Genomic DNA, 13,674 nt, shown 5'->3' on the forward strand with positions numbered 1-13,674 from the left:
TTATCCCATAAGACTTTCACAAGCTTTTCGTTAAGCATGATCCAGGTTAGCTTGCACTTCATCAAGGCCAGGGCAATTATTGGACTTTTTCAGGCTGTCGCTATAGCAATTTTTGCACTAAGAACATAAATTAATCAAAGTTTGCATGTGTCTCAGGATATCGTCCACTGGGGCATTCAATAATGCTGTCTGAGCATCTTTGGGGATATCGACCATGGTGACCAAATGTATAAGGGAATGGACCCATACCAAAAAGCGACGAATTTTAGGATAGGTCCACCACGTATGAAGGACCGTTCCCATCTGGCCACAACACTGGAAGCATGAGGACGGGGAGACTGGGTACGTTTTGGCACTAGTGTTTTTTGCCTCTAAACGCCTATGTGTGCATAGATACATAGACTAACATGCAGTGGCATTTAGAGGCAGAAAAAATAGCCAGACACCCCTAACAGCAGCTTTAAAAACATCAAGTGTGCATGAGGCCTAAATGGGGGAGCGAAGGGTTGGCATAGACAGTAATAAAAACACTGTCATAAGAGTTGGACTACTTTATGTTCTTTTAAGGTAAATTACAATATAACCTATTGTATGTATTTCCTCCCTTTTTTTTTTTTTTTCCTTTTAGGAAAGCAATTGATCGAATTATATTTTGACTTTCGATTATATCGCCTTTGGAAAACTCGCCAGCACTCCAAGCTGCTAGATTACGACGACATCTTATGAGCCCAGTCAAAGGCCATTTTAGGAGTACTTTTTTTGCTGCTTCCCAGGGGGCTGTCAGTCTGCTGGGACCTGCCGCTATAGAGAGCCAGGGACCAGAGTACAAAGACGGAAATGGAAGGCACAGTCCGCTGGCGATTTGTGCGGTTGTTTTACCTTGAACGGGAGTCGGCCCGAGGCTTGACAAGCCTGAGCCCGAAGACAGAACATAGAGAAAAAGAGGAGGATGTGTCTTCAAACTGAGCTTCGTTAATTCAGGGCAAAAACAAACAAAACACAAAGAATCATCGGGTCCGCTATCCTAAAGGTCCTCGTAAGACTTATGCTCAGGTTTTATTACGAAAATAATGTTAACTACTCTTGCACTAGAGAGCAAGGACCCCAACTAGCCTTCAAAAACCACAGCAAACTTTTTTTGTAGCAAACCCAGGTGACCTTTATTTCCTTCAGGCGGAGGATGACCAAGAACGCCAAGAACGAGCGCCACAAATACTGTACAGCTGGTGTTCGAAGCAGGAAGGCTGGACTGATTTAGAATTAATACATTTATGGATATAGATATATCTATATAATATATACATATATCTTATTAGGAGGTTTCTAGTAATTTCATGTGGGGTGACTTAGGATACAAGTGCAATTTTTTTTTTAAACGGCAATTAGCGTATTTAATTGTTATAAATAAACGTGCAGAGGTTGTTTAGCTACCCTGCACAGTGTGTTTTGTGACAGAGCGGGACACTCTATACACAGTAGTACACAGTCTTTTGTAGTCACCTAGATCACCAGCAATCATGCGTTGATTCCCAGCTCTCCTACCCAGTGGTAGTTCCCGTCCCACACACTGTGCTTCGTGTTACCAATCGTTTCTCGAATAGTGCCGGTGTCGCCAAGCAACCCCACCCTACTGTTGGACTCTGCACACTTTCACATCCATTTGGCACCTTGCAATATATTGATATTATTATGAGAACATAGTAGGCTTCAGTAGAATTATATGTACAGTACACTTAGCGGTAAACGGTATATATATTTACATATATAATTCATTTATAGGCTACTAGCCATATCGACGGTATAGCCCATCTTTGAAGAGTGTCAGGTTTTTCTCTTCTCTCGATGGGACCTCAGGTTTGGTATGTTTTTGGTGTGTAACCGTGCATTCTGTAAGCCAGGGGTATGGATCTTCTGCATCCATGACGGATGTTTTTTTGCAGAGGCGAGGCCTGGTTTTATATAGTGTGTGTATTGACGCAGCCAGAACGTGGGGCAACCGCTGGCTGCTGTATCTATAGAATAATCTTGTTGTGGGGTGGGTGATAGTGCTTTTCCAAGATTGTATTGCTGAGATGTTAACATTATTCGTCGTCTCAAATAGTCAAATCTTTCTGACCGCAGTTCTTTGCTTGATTTTTGGATCAAAAAGAGGCGGAGTAAAAATCACAGAATTCACCTAGCATACACATTCATTTCACTTTCTTGTCATCACCATTGCACTGTACTTAATGGGTCTAAAAATTTCCTCCTGACATATTGAGGCCCAATTAATTTAAAAGGTCAGTCAACCATACATTTTGGGGCCAGATGTTGGTAATCCGTAGTCTAAACCAGGCAAGCAAAACGTAATGTATAAATTGTAGTCTTTTATTTATTGCACACTAGAAGACAGCAGGCACTGTTTAGGCTCCAGAGAACATGTGATTGCATTGGTTAAAGTCACTTTGGTGACCCAGCTGCTTTCCAGCTAAATCAATCCTGTGTTTTATGATACAGGCAACCATACTGTAAATATGTTTTTTTTTGTTTTTTTAAAGGAAGGATATTATAAGACATCTCTTTGTTGATTAAAGCATTTTAAATGTTATATATGTCTCATATAAGCAAATATATTTTTTTCACTTTTTAGGCTACAGATTGCAGGGTTCTCCCATGAGTTCCCTAGTAGCAATGCAATAAAAAAAAAACCCCTATATTTATTTTGCTGTATTTTGGAGTTGCATATGGTTTATATTAATTGCTTAAAACTTTTGGGCCTACTGATAAAGCTTCAAACTTGAGTATTTTTTTTTTTTTGTGGAGGGGGGGGGGGGTTATAACTGTTTTTTTAAGCCTTTTTTTTTTTAAAAATGTTTCCGTTTCTTGTGCATTTTACCAGATTTGTTAGCATATCTTCATGGTAACTGTTATTTAGGAATTTAAAAAAGGCCAGTCTGTTCTCTGCTGGCATAATTGTATTTTCTGGAAAGCTGACACTTTTTAAGGACAACGTAAAAGAACAAAATTATGTTTTCCAAACTGTACAAAAAAACATTTTTTTGTCAAAGACTTATGCCTTGGGATTTTTTTTACACTATATGTCAGGGGTTCATAAATCAGGACAATGATAGCTGCTTTTTATCAATAAGCTTCTTCGGGTTTTAAGTAAATCCTGAATATTGAGTATGTTGTTTTATTGCATTTCTTCAGTGAGTGGGGGGGGGGGAGTTGCAATTCTAATTTAACTGCAAATTTCTTTAGCATAACACATGCTTCTCTTGCTTTTAGATGATAAAATGTCACAACATGCTTGCCTGCCAACCTGATGCCTTTAAACAAGTGGTGGTGGCTTGTGAAATTTATTGTCAATGTAAAATAAACTAAAATTTAGTCATGTATATGCAATGCCCTTAATCATGGTTTCTTTTACAAGTGGAAAGACACATGGTTGTAATAGGAAGAGAGCATTGATCACACTTAAACAGTTTGGCAAGTAGGACATACACATAAAATACATATGAATCCAATGTTTCCTTTTTATTATAAAACAAAGGATAAGTGCGCTTTTATTAAACTATTCAACCTTTAAATTGTGATAATTTAAATGCCCCTTGTCATTTGTGTCTGCAAATTTTAGAGCTAAACGTATAATGAAATATAATTGCAAATGAAAGGAAGATAGCTTTGATTCTGTTTTGAATACATTTTTTCTTAGGGAATAATTTACCTCTATTTCCAAAAAGTTGACATTTCTTTATATAACATAGATATCTCAGTTGGAATACATATGTACATTGGTAAGCTTTTTGTGTACTGCGGTGGATTGTAAGCTCCTCTGGTTCAGAGCTAAAGGTCATTTGTTCAGTTTGCTCTGTACAGTGATGAACAGACTTTGTAAATCAATAAAATTTATAATTTTCTTTTTGAAAGGTCAAATGTCAGGTTTAGTAAAATTAGACCTTTTATTACATCTTCAGACAAAAATATAAATTTTGCTTGTCCTTCAGACGAAATTGGAAATTTTGCTTATGTAATATAGATTTTTTTGGGGGGAATACAAATGCCACTAAATAAAGATATTTTAAATTTTCAAAAAATTGGTTAGTTATCCATTATTCTACGAGGTTGACACCAAAATGTCAGGAAAGGCAAAAGTTATTTGAATGCTATCTAAAGCTTTTTTGGGAGGAAGAGAGGGGGATAGTAGCAAATAGTTAAAACTTTGTCTTTTTTTTTTTTTTTTTTTTGCCATCTGTCATTTTGGGGAGAATTCCGATTACTTCCTGTCCCAGAGATTCCACAAAATGTGTGTAGTAAACCTCTCTAAAATGATAGGAAATTCCCTCATTATTGGAAGATAATATGGGAACAGGTGTCCCCACTGGAAGATTTCTTCTCTTCTTTTGTTGACTATATTAAATCAATTTTTTGTTCATGTGACAGTATTCATAAACTCATATGGAGAGGGTGAATCTCCCCAGCAGGGGCACAGACGGCAATACAATCCTGACAAGGATTCGGATCCCTTCTTGCTGTGTTCATAACTTTAACAAAAATGGTTTCAGACTTTTAAGCATCCCTTATTTCCATTTTCACAAATCAGTCTATAAAGCTTGTTTGACGATCATGTACGCCATTTACACTGGTTATGTAGTCGTGTATTACACCACTTTTGTAATATTCCTCTAAAATACTCTATACTAATATATACTGCCTTTATAAATTTACAGACTTCTAAGTTAGAGATATTGTCTTTGGCTGAAGCCACCCTGTAGGCAAAGATGATCATGTACAAATTCATTATCACTAATGAACATGACATTTCCATAAAACGGAGCATTGCATTGAGGCACATGAAAAATATCTCCGTCTCCGGACTAATGACCTGTGAGGTGTTTGCGACATGCAATGTTTGATGCACTTCAGTGCCTGCAGGAACACCGTGCCAGGGGAGGGGGGATGTGGAGAGGGAGCACATTGATATTCTGATGGCTCCATTACTGCAGGAGATCAATAAATTATTAATATGCCATTTATTTGTGTTTATTAATTTTTTTTCTTCTACAACATTGGCTGTGGTATCTCCGCATCCTGGAAATTCCAATACCGTTATAATATAGCAAGGTTGTGTGCAATGCTCTGCCTTTACCATAAGCACGTTTTCTCTTTCTTTGAGGGACACAGCCTTAATCATTATGCATATGGGTCTCAGTCACCACTTGCAGGAGGAGGAAACTAAGCAAAAAAAACCTAAAGGGGCCAGACCACATAGTGGTTAAAAGCTAACCCTCTGCCAGGGAGATTCAGTTAGTAACAAACAGCAATAGAAAAAACTGAATATTCCAACAAAAGGCAACAGGACCAATAGATTTTTTTATATATAGATATCAAGTATCTACAATCTACATAATGCATTTGTATGGATTAAAGCAGAATTAAACCTTCTTTTCCTTTACAGCCAAAACGGCTAGAAGTTTAGCCATAGTTTGATCTGCAGTTTCTTGGATGCTGCACATGTGATCAGTTATGACACCAGCCATTGGATGGCCTGACAGTTTGGTTGAGAGTACGAGCAACAGTGACAGTTACCATTCATAGCATCTCTTGAAAGTAATTAGGAATGGGTTTAGTTCCACTTTGGAACTCATTCCACTTATTGCTTTTAATGGTTTCCCGAAGCAGTTCCATTCAAGGGATGCTGTGAATGATAACTGTCACAGTTGCTATTGCTCTCAACCCAACCATCACACCATCAAATGACTGGTGTCATAACTGATCACATGTGCAGCACCATAGCGACTGCAGATCAGATAGAGGCTAAGATGGCAGCTGCCTTGTCTGTACAGGATAGGAGCATTTAGTTCCTTACAGGTGCATTATGTAAATTCTAGATACTTTGCAAAGCACTGTGCAAACTGTTGGCGCTATATAAATCTTGTATAATAATATATATATTTTTTTTTTTTTTAACTGTTTTTTGTTGGTTCTTTTGTTGGAATATTCTGTTCTTGTACTCTGTTACTAATTGAAGCTCTCTAGCAGTGGTGATCTTTTAGCTACTAGGTGGTCAGACCCCTATAGGTTGCTTTTTTTCCCAACTTCCCCCATCCTACTAATATAAAGTACTTTTATCCTCATGGTGACATCACCAGGGCAGGAAGTAAGAGAAAATCTCCCAAACGTCCAAAGATGGCAAAACAAACCAGAGTACCTACTGTATTCAAAAATTACAAAGGTATCTACTGGTTCTCTTAAGTGTCAGTCCTCCCAAGATCTTCTGATGGAGGACATATGACCAGTGCTGAAGCATTGGTCATGTGACTGGGTGGAAGTCACATACTGAAAAAAGCACATTTTTGCGCTTAGTATGTTATGGTTCCCAATATCATTATGCTTGAAGAGTAAAATGAAATGAATTCACTGCAGGAGAGTGGTATTATTTTCCAGTTGCTCATGCACGCTGCTAAAAGAACATCCATGTAATAGAGCCTTAAGAATTTTTATATGAACAATTGCAATAGATGAGCTGACAGTTTTTTTCCTACTGACATTACATTTGATTTTCTCTATTATTTAAGCAATAGTGCATACTCCATCCCACCACCGTGTAAGCATTCCATTATACCTGGTCAATATTTTTGTAGTCATTTCATAAACTAGAAAACCATACATAAACATATACGCATCTCTGTAACTATAGAGTATACCTATATAGTATTTTCGTCAGGTTCTGCTAATATATGAATGGCACTTTTGAATTGTATGAGAAAATGTATAACAAATATAGAGGCCGGTTTGGTGTAGCAAGTATTACATGTGAGTGTACATATTTTGCATAGTCTGTAACAAATTTAAAATGTAACTCTAAGTGCTATTTTTTACTTTTTATCTGAAATGACCCCAGGGTGCTACCCAGGGTTGGATTACTGCATGGCCCCATGAGCTGAGACATAGGGTGGTCCAAAGGCCCCAACTGCTCGCAGTTAGTAACACATTCTCATATCTATAATAAGAAATTTCCAGACAGACACCCTCCTGCCTGTCATTGTCCAGTGCGGTCTGTATTTTTGCAGGGCGTGAGTTCTCATTGATGGAGTGGTGCACTGCGTACTTTTGGTTCCCCGTGCTTTTGATTAATACAACTAGAACTGCCAGCAAAGTAAGGCAAGAGTTCTAGAAGTAGCCACCCAGGGCAAGCTGTCAACAGCCTTTCTACCCTTAGCCCTGGCGTGTCTTGTATGACTAAGGCATTTGAACTTGTTAAAGGGTCATTCCTGCCATGAGGGATGCTTTAGCTAGAAGTGGAGCCTGACGGGTTTAGCCAGCCCTTGGCTTCTTGCATGTCTTAGTTATTCCAACAGTGGGACCTAATTGCCATAATTCCTGGCTCTATTTCTGCCCACCTGAGAATTTTGGATGTCTTCGCGCACCTTTGTGTGTTTCAACTCCTCTTGTCACATTCGCCAAAAAAACTAAATAATTCAAAAGCCAGCAGGGTTGGTGGGAACCCCTCGCAATGAGCACAGCAGGTGTATAGAGCCAGGAATTCGGCACAGAGATCTTACCAATAGTGTCCCCATGAAATATAAGTAAGCTTCAGGTGGTTTAACTCTCTGCCACATGATTAGGCAAACTTTGGCCTTTGGTTTTTTGTGAACCCACAAGTTCCATCTGCTTACGGGCTGTCAGAGTCTTGCAGTGCTTCATGGGACTTGTAATTCTGCAATAGCTGGAGGGACAAAGTGTGCCTACCCCTGCTAGCATATAACAAAAAAATTTAATTATCAATTTTAAGTGGACTGACTGGACTGAAGTGGGGGCGGTTGCACATGACATTTAGCTTATCTAAATATATTTTATAGTTCAAGTTGTCTTTTAGACAACTCGTCGCGATCCTGAAATTGCAACAAAACGTGGCGCGAGTTTGGGTGTCATTAATTATTATTAGCACCCCAAATGCAGTGAGATTTTGCAGCACAGCAAATCCTGCGTGTAAAATTGCACCTGGCACAGGGCCAAAATTTGCTGCAAATGCACATAGGGGAGCCTATTCAGGTTAATAGTCTGCCCCATGTGCAACACACAAACACCCTTGTTAATCACTCCAAAAAAAAAAAACATTGCGAATGGAAACACGCTATGTGTCAACGGGGCCTTAGTCTGTATTGCGCATACAGATATGGTGCATAGGCATACAAACAGCAGACAATAGGCACTGGTGTGAAAGGGGCCTTATTTGCTAATTAATTTCTATGTCTGCTTTTAAAAACAGTATCTTCCCAAGTAACCTGAGAAGTTTTGTCAATGGATGTTATGAGGTATTTAAACTATAATATTCTGAATGAAGATGTAATAGATAGTAATAGATACTCTGCAATAAAGGGATTTTCTGTACAGCAGTGACATGTAAAGAACTGTACAGGATAAGTTAGTTGAAAACTTTGTACAGATTAAAGTTGAACAATGTTTAAAATGAATATATTGCTCAGCGAGCAGAAGTGCATGACTGTTAGGAGGCAATTGAACCAGACTTTGTACGATTGCTCCATGTGCATATAGAGTAGGTCACTAAGGATTTTAAACTTAGGATATGTGGATGAATATTTTCTTATGGATTAGTAATAATAATTTGAGAAGTGATAAAAATGTTATAACAGAGTTTCCCAATTATGTCCTTTAATTCAATATGTAATTGCTGACCTCCTTGTGAAAATACTAGTTGCCTGACTGTTCTGCTGATTTCAGTACTTTTTGAATCACTGACCTGAAACAAACACGTGGGTCAGAAAAGTCAGACAGCCAGTTGGCATTTTTAGAGAGTTAGCTAGTCAATGGCAGGCTCCATTTTATCTCTTATGACAGATTTAGTTTAAACAGACTATTGGTTATTTAAAGTGGAACTCCAGCCCTTTTTTTGTTGTTTTTTTTTCTTTAATACTGCAGGGAAATGTTACAGACTCTTTTTCCTGTTGTCCATCTGTTCATGGGAAATATATTCTTACTTCCTCTTCTGGTGAGAGGAAGGAAAATCTAACCAGCAAGGGCAAAGTAAGAAAAACCTGGCAGAGAATCCTACCTTTCCACACAGCTTTAATTAAAAAAATAGATATTTGGCTGGAGTTCTGCTTTAAAAAGCATTGCTATTTGTTGCCCATGTAGGGTAAAGTGATGGTGTCTGCACCTCAAACCCCGACCCCCTTATACTCACCTTGTCAACACTCATGGGTGCTCCTTCCTCTGTAGCTGGTTATAACACCCAGCACATTCTGGTATGGAGGAGCATGTGACCTCTTCCCCTGTGACAACACTAGTTTCTAACAGCCATTGGCAGTTCGAAGCAGTGTCGCATCTCCTTTCTGGTCATTGGCACCAGTAATTTATGTGCAGAGGAATTGGTAAGTATAAGAGGGCCCTTTATAGAGACATGGTCACTTTTCCCTGCTTTTACCAACTTGATCTCAGCCACTCAACACCAGGTGGTTGATGATCATCTCCCAACTTGAAAAATTTGGGGTGAACTGAAGGAATTGAGCGCCAAACGATCTTCTCAAAAGTCCATATATTTTTATTCTTGACAACCAGTAGGGGGCCAAAGAATCCCCTTTCACTGGGGCCTGGGCTAGTTGACAGTTTGGCGCCCTCTTCATCTTATTCACTTGCATGGGTAAGGTGACAGTGTACCTTTTTAACCAAAAAAAAAAACACCTGTCACTTGCATTAATGCCCACTTTTTCACCCTGAGGAATGAATGAACTAACAAATATAAACATGTGTAACCTGCTCTTTTCCCTATTTTAGTACATTTTAAACAATGGAAACATCCTAGCCCATTTCTTAAATTAAAAAGGGAAATGAAATGTGCAGGAAAAAATGCATGTGGAAGTACAACAAAAAAAGTGCTGAAACTGTGTGCAACAAGTGCAGCTGGGGCCCTAGGGGCTAGCAGCTATTACATAGCCATCTCACAAAGGTGTAGGGCTCCATGACATGAATAATACATCAGAGTGGATCTGATTTATGGTGACATAGTGAAGGAACTGTCAGCAGCCCAATGCCAATTTAAACATCTCTTCTCTGCTACTGCTCTGTATATCATGTTGGAACTCTTGCATTACATGATAAATCTGCTTCATTTTATACCATATATGATAACTGATATATGATCTGTAAGTTTATAACAGGTCGGGACTTTCTGCAGAGTGTAATAAACCTTTTAAAAATGTTTTTAATCTTTCCAAAGTGCAAAATAGCCATGTTGATTTTTTTTGATGGCAGGGCAGTGATGTGTATTTCCACTGTCATTTTGTAATAAAAACTTTCTCCCTCTGACTTTTGCTTCTTTTTTTTTTCTGCGTTTCAGTACACACACATTATTAGTATTAATAATAATATCTCTTATCTATCGATGACCAAATGTATTACACAGAAATTTGCATTAAAGCTGAACTCAATACAAGTTTTGAAAAATGTACAGTATATGGGAACCGTATTACTTGCCAAAGGATTAGTAATTCCACTAAGCATGTTGTGCATAGACGTGTGGTTCGTTTTGTTCTGAATCAAGATTCGGATGAATGTTCCATTATTTGGAAATTCAGATTTACCTGAATTACAGTAGTAACAAATTTTAAACGAATCTGATATAATTAAACAATTTCGGCCGAAATTCAAATCAAACTCAAAAATTAAATAGAATTCGAAAATGAAATTAATTCAAAATATAAACAAATTGCTGAATATTACTAATTTCCTTCAACAACTGTGTGTGTATTAGTGTTAAAATATAGCCATCTTCCGAAATGTGAAAAGAATAGAATAGAAAAAATACAATAGATTTCAATAGGAATAGAAAAAAAATTTAATATACGGCAGTCTTTCGAAATTTGAATAGAACATAGAAAAGAACAGCGTAAAATAGAATAGAAAATAAAAGAATAGACAAATAGAATTGAAAATAAAGGAAAAGCATGGAAAAAGGATAGAATAGAAAATAAAAAACAAAATAGAAAATAATAGAATGGATAATATTTGAATAGAAAGGAATAGAGTAAAACGGAAAATAAAATAATATAATAAAATAAAAAAGGGAATAAAATAGAAAAGAGAGAAAAAAATATAATAGAAAATAAAGAATAGAATAGATTTGAATAGAATAGAAAAAAAAATGAAAGAATACCACAGTCTTTCAAATATAGAAAAGAATAGAGTAGAATAGAAAACAAAAGAAAAGACTAACATAAAATAGAAAATAAAGGAATAGAATAGAAAAAAGAGTAGAATAGAAAAAGAATAGAGCAGAATAGAAAATAAAAAAAAGAATAGAATAGAATTAAACACTTGAATAGAAAAGAATAGATTAAAATAGAATAGAAAATAAGTGAATAAAACAGAAAGGAAAGAAAAAATAGAATAGAAAATAAGAGGAACAGAATAGATTAGAATAGAAAGAATATAACAGTCTTCTGTAATTGGAATAGAATAAATTTGAATATTAATGTAATTTGATATTTTTCAATTCAGTATAAATCGAAAAAGAAAAGACACATTCCAAAAAACGAATGTAATGAATTTTAATTAACAAAATTTTTTAAATAACGAAACAAAACACATTTTTTTCATCCTGGACATGTCTAGTTGTGCAATCTAGGCATCCCTGCCCGACAGCACAGGCAGCCCCTTGAACTCAGCTGCACTGCTTTAGTAAGAACACATCCCCCACCTGCTGATTGGACAATGCAGTACCATGCTCATAAGCCACAGCCCTCCTCCCGTCAGCATGCTTACTGTTAGCTATATGTGCATGCAGCAAAGCCTGATTGGATCCTTGAGCTCCTTCTCCCAGTCTGAGTGCTGCTCTGCAGGGGTAACAGGAGACTAATAGCTCAATTCTAGTATGAATGTACAATTAAATTTTAATGCAAAAAAAAGCCTGCATATATAATTAGCAAATATGGCTGCCAGTGTGTACATATACAATACAAACATAAAAGTCGGTTACCCCACTCTGTTCTGTATTTCCACCTGCTGGCAGTCAAATCACTACACGACACAGATGGAACCATAGCACATAATGGGGAACTAGCCATCCGAGAAACCTGGAAATGACAGTTGCTTTCAGATATCCATCAACACGAGAGAACAGTTACTCATCCCTCCCAACCGCCTTTCATTTATTGACCTCTTTATTAAAAAAAAAAAAATATATATATATATAGCAAAACAAAAAGGCCAGATGCTCTTATACTCATTGGGTCAAACATAGGAATCTTTGAGGTATGGGCTTTGTGGATATTAAGGACTACTACTTAGCAGCCCAACTGGATCAGCTCAAGCACTGGATTAGGCCTTCAGATACTGTTCTATGGATAGGTATAGAATTGGCTTTGGTGCGTTCCTCAGATCTGCATACACTTATTTATGGAAACCATTGGAGCTGGTAAATTTGCTTTTACCAACTCAGGCATCTCTACTGGCATGGAGGGATCTCCATTGCCATTCACTTTAAAGTCCACTTATGAGTGATATGTGTATACCAGCCTCTATGTTGGAGTGTCTTATTCCACAACATTTGCTCAAAACACAGACCCATTATGGTATTACAGTGGTTGCTGATATAATGTCTGAACATGTCCTCAAAAGCCTAGAGAAATTAAGGCAGGAATATAGGCTGCTGCATACTAAGGGGTTGATTTACTAAAGGCAAATAGACACTTCACTTTGTAAACTGCAGTTGCACTCTGGAAGTGCAGTTGCTCCAGAGCTTAGTAAATGAGATAAAGCTTCACTTTGCATAGAATACCCAATCACGTGCAGGGAAAATAAAAGAAATCTGCATTTTGCTTGCACATGATTGGACGATGGAAGTCAGCAAAGCTTGTGCTCATTTACTAAGCTCTGGAGCAACTGCATTTGCAAAGTGAACTGCTTTTTGCCTTTAGTAAATCAACCCCTACGTTTCTTACATTGGGATCACTTGTTTTCTCTCTACACACCCCCTTCCCGGAGTTTCGCACACACCCTAAAGCATGGCAATTCTATACTTCTTCTTTGCCAACCTGGATGGGCATTTCCCTTTTCTATAACTTATTCCAACATAAACTGCTATTTAACAAAAACAGCACTCTTTCTGAAATGGGAGACTGATCTAGCCAACATCATTACCATATCTCAGGGAACATCTCACGAGTAGAAGGAAAAATGGATTCACTAAAATTTCAGCAAATTTTGGATGGTAACTTGATGCCATCTGTGAAAAAGCTGAAGTTAAAGAGAGGATGGCTTCTACAAATGGATAAGGATCCTAAACACAGCTCGAAATCCACAGGGGATTACATCAAGAGGCGTAAACTGAAGGTTTTGCCATGGCCTTCACAATTTCCTGACCTCAACATAATTGGAAATCTATGGATAGACCTTAAAAGAGCAGTGCGTGACAAACAGCCCAGAAATCTCAGAGAACTGGAAGACTTTTGTAAGGAAGAATGGGCAAAGATACCTCAAACAAGAATTGAAAGACTCTTGGCTGGCTACAAAAAGCGTTTACAAGCTGTAATACTTGCCAAAGGGGGCAGTACAAGATATTAACTCTGCAGGGTGCCCAAACTTTTGCAGACACCATTTTTTTGTTTTCTGTTATTTTGAAAGTGTAAATGATGGAAATAAAATCTAACTTTTGTTGACATATTATAGGAATGT

The 13,674-nt window shown here is 37.5% G+C and overlaps 1 protein-coding gene across 1 annotated transcript in view; it reads left to right on the plus strand.

Annotated features, from left to right (window-relative positions):
- NSMF (NMDA receptor synaptonuclear signaling and neuronal migration factor) overlaps positions 1-10,308 on the plus strand; it is a 76,409-nt gene extending 66,101 nt beyond the window's left edge. Inside the window, exon 16 of the mRNA XM_089675024.1 lies at positions 629-10,308. Coding sequence (XP_089531150.1) covers positions 629-726 — 98 coding nt within the window. The 3' untranslated portion in view covers positions 727-10,308. The remainder of the gene's footprint in view (positions 1-628) is intronic.
- Positions 10,309-13,674: the final 3,366 nt, after the last annotated feature.

This window comes from Staurois parvus, unplaced genomic scaffold (genome assembly GCF_062004578.1).
Source record: "Staurois parvus isolate SC_StPar_1 unplaced genomic scaffold, SC_StPar_1.0 ptg000154l, whole genome shotgun sequence".
Classification (NCBI taxonomy): domain Eukaryota; kingdom Metazoa; phylum Chordata; class Amphibia; order Anura; family Ranidae; genus Staurois; species Staurois parvus.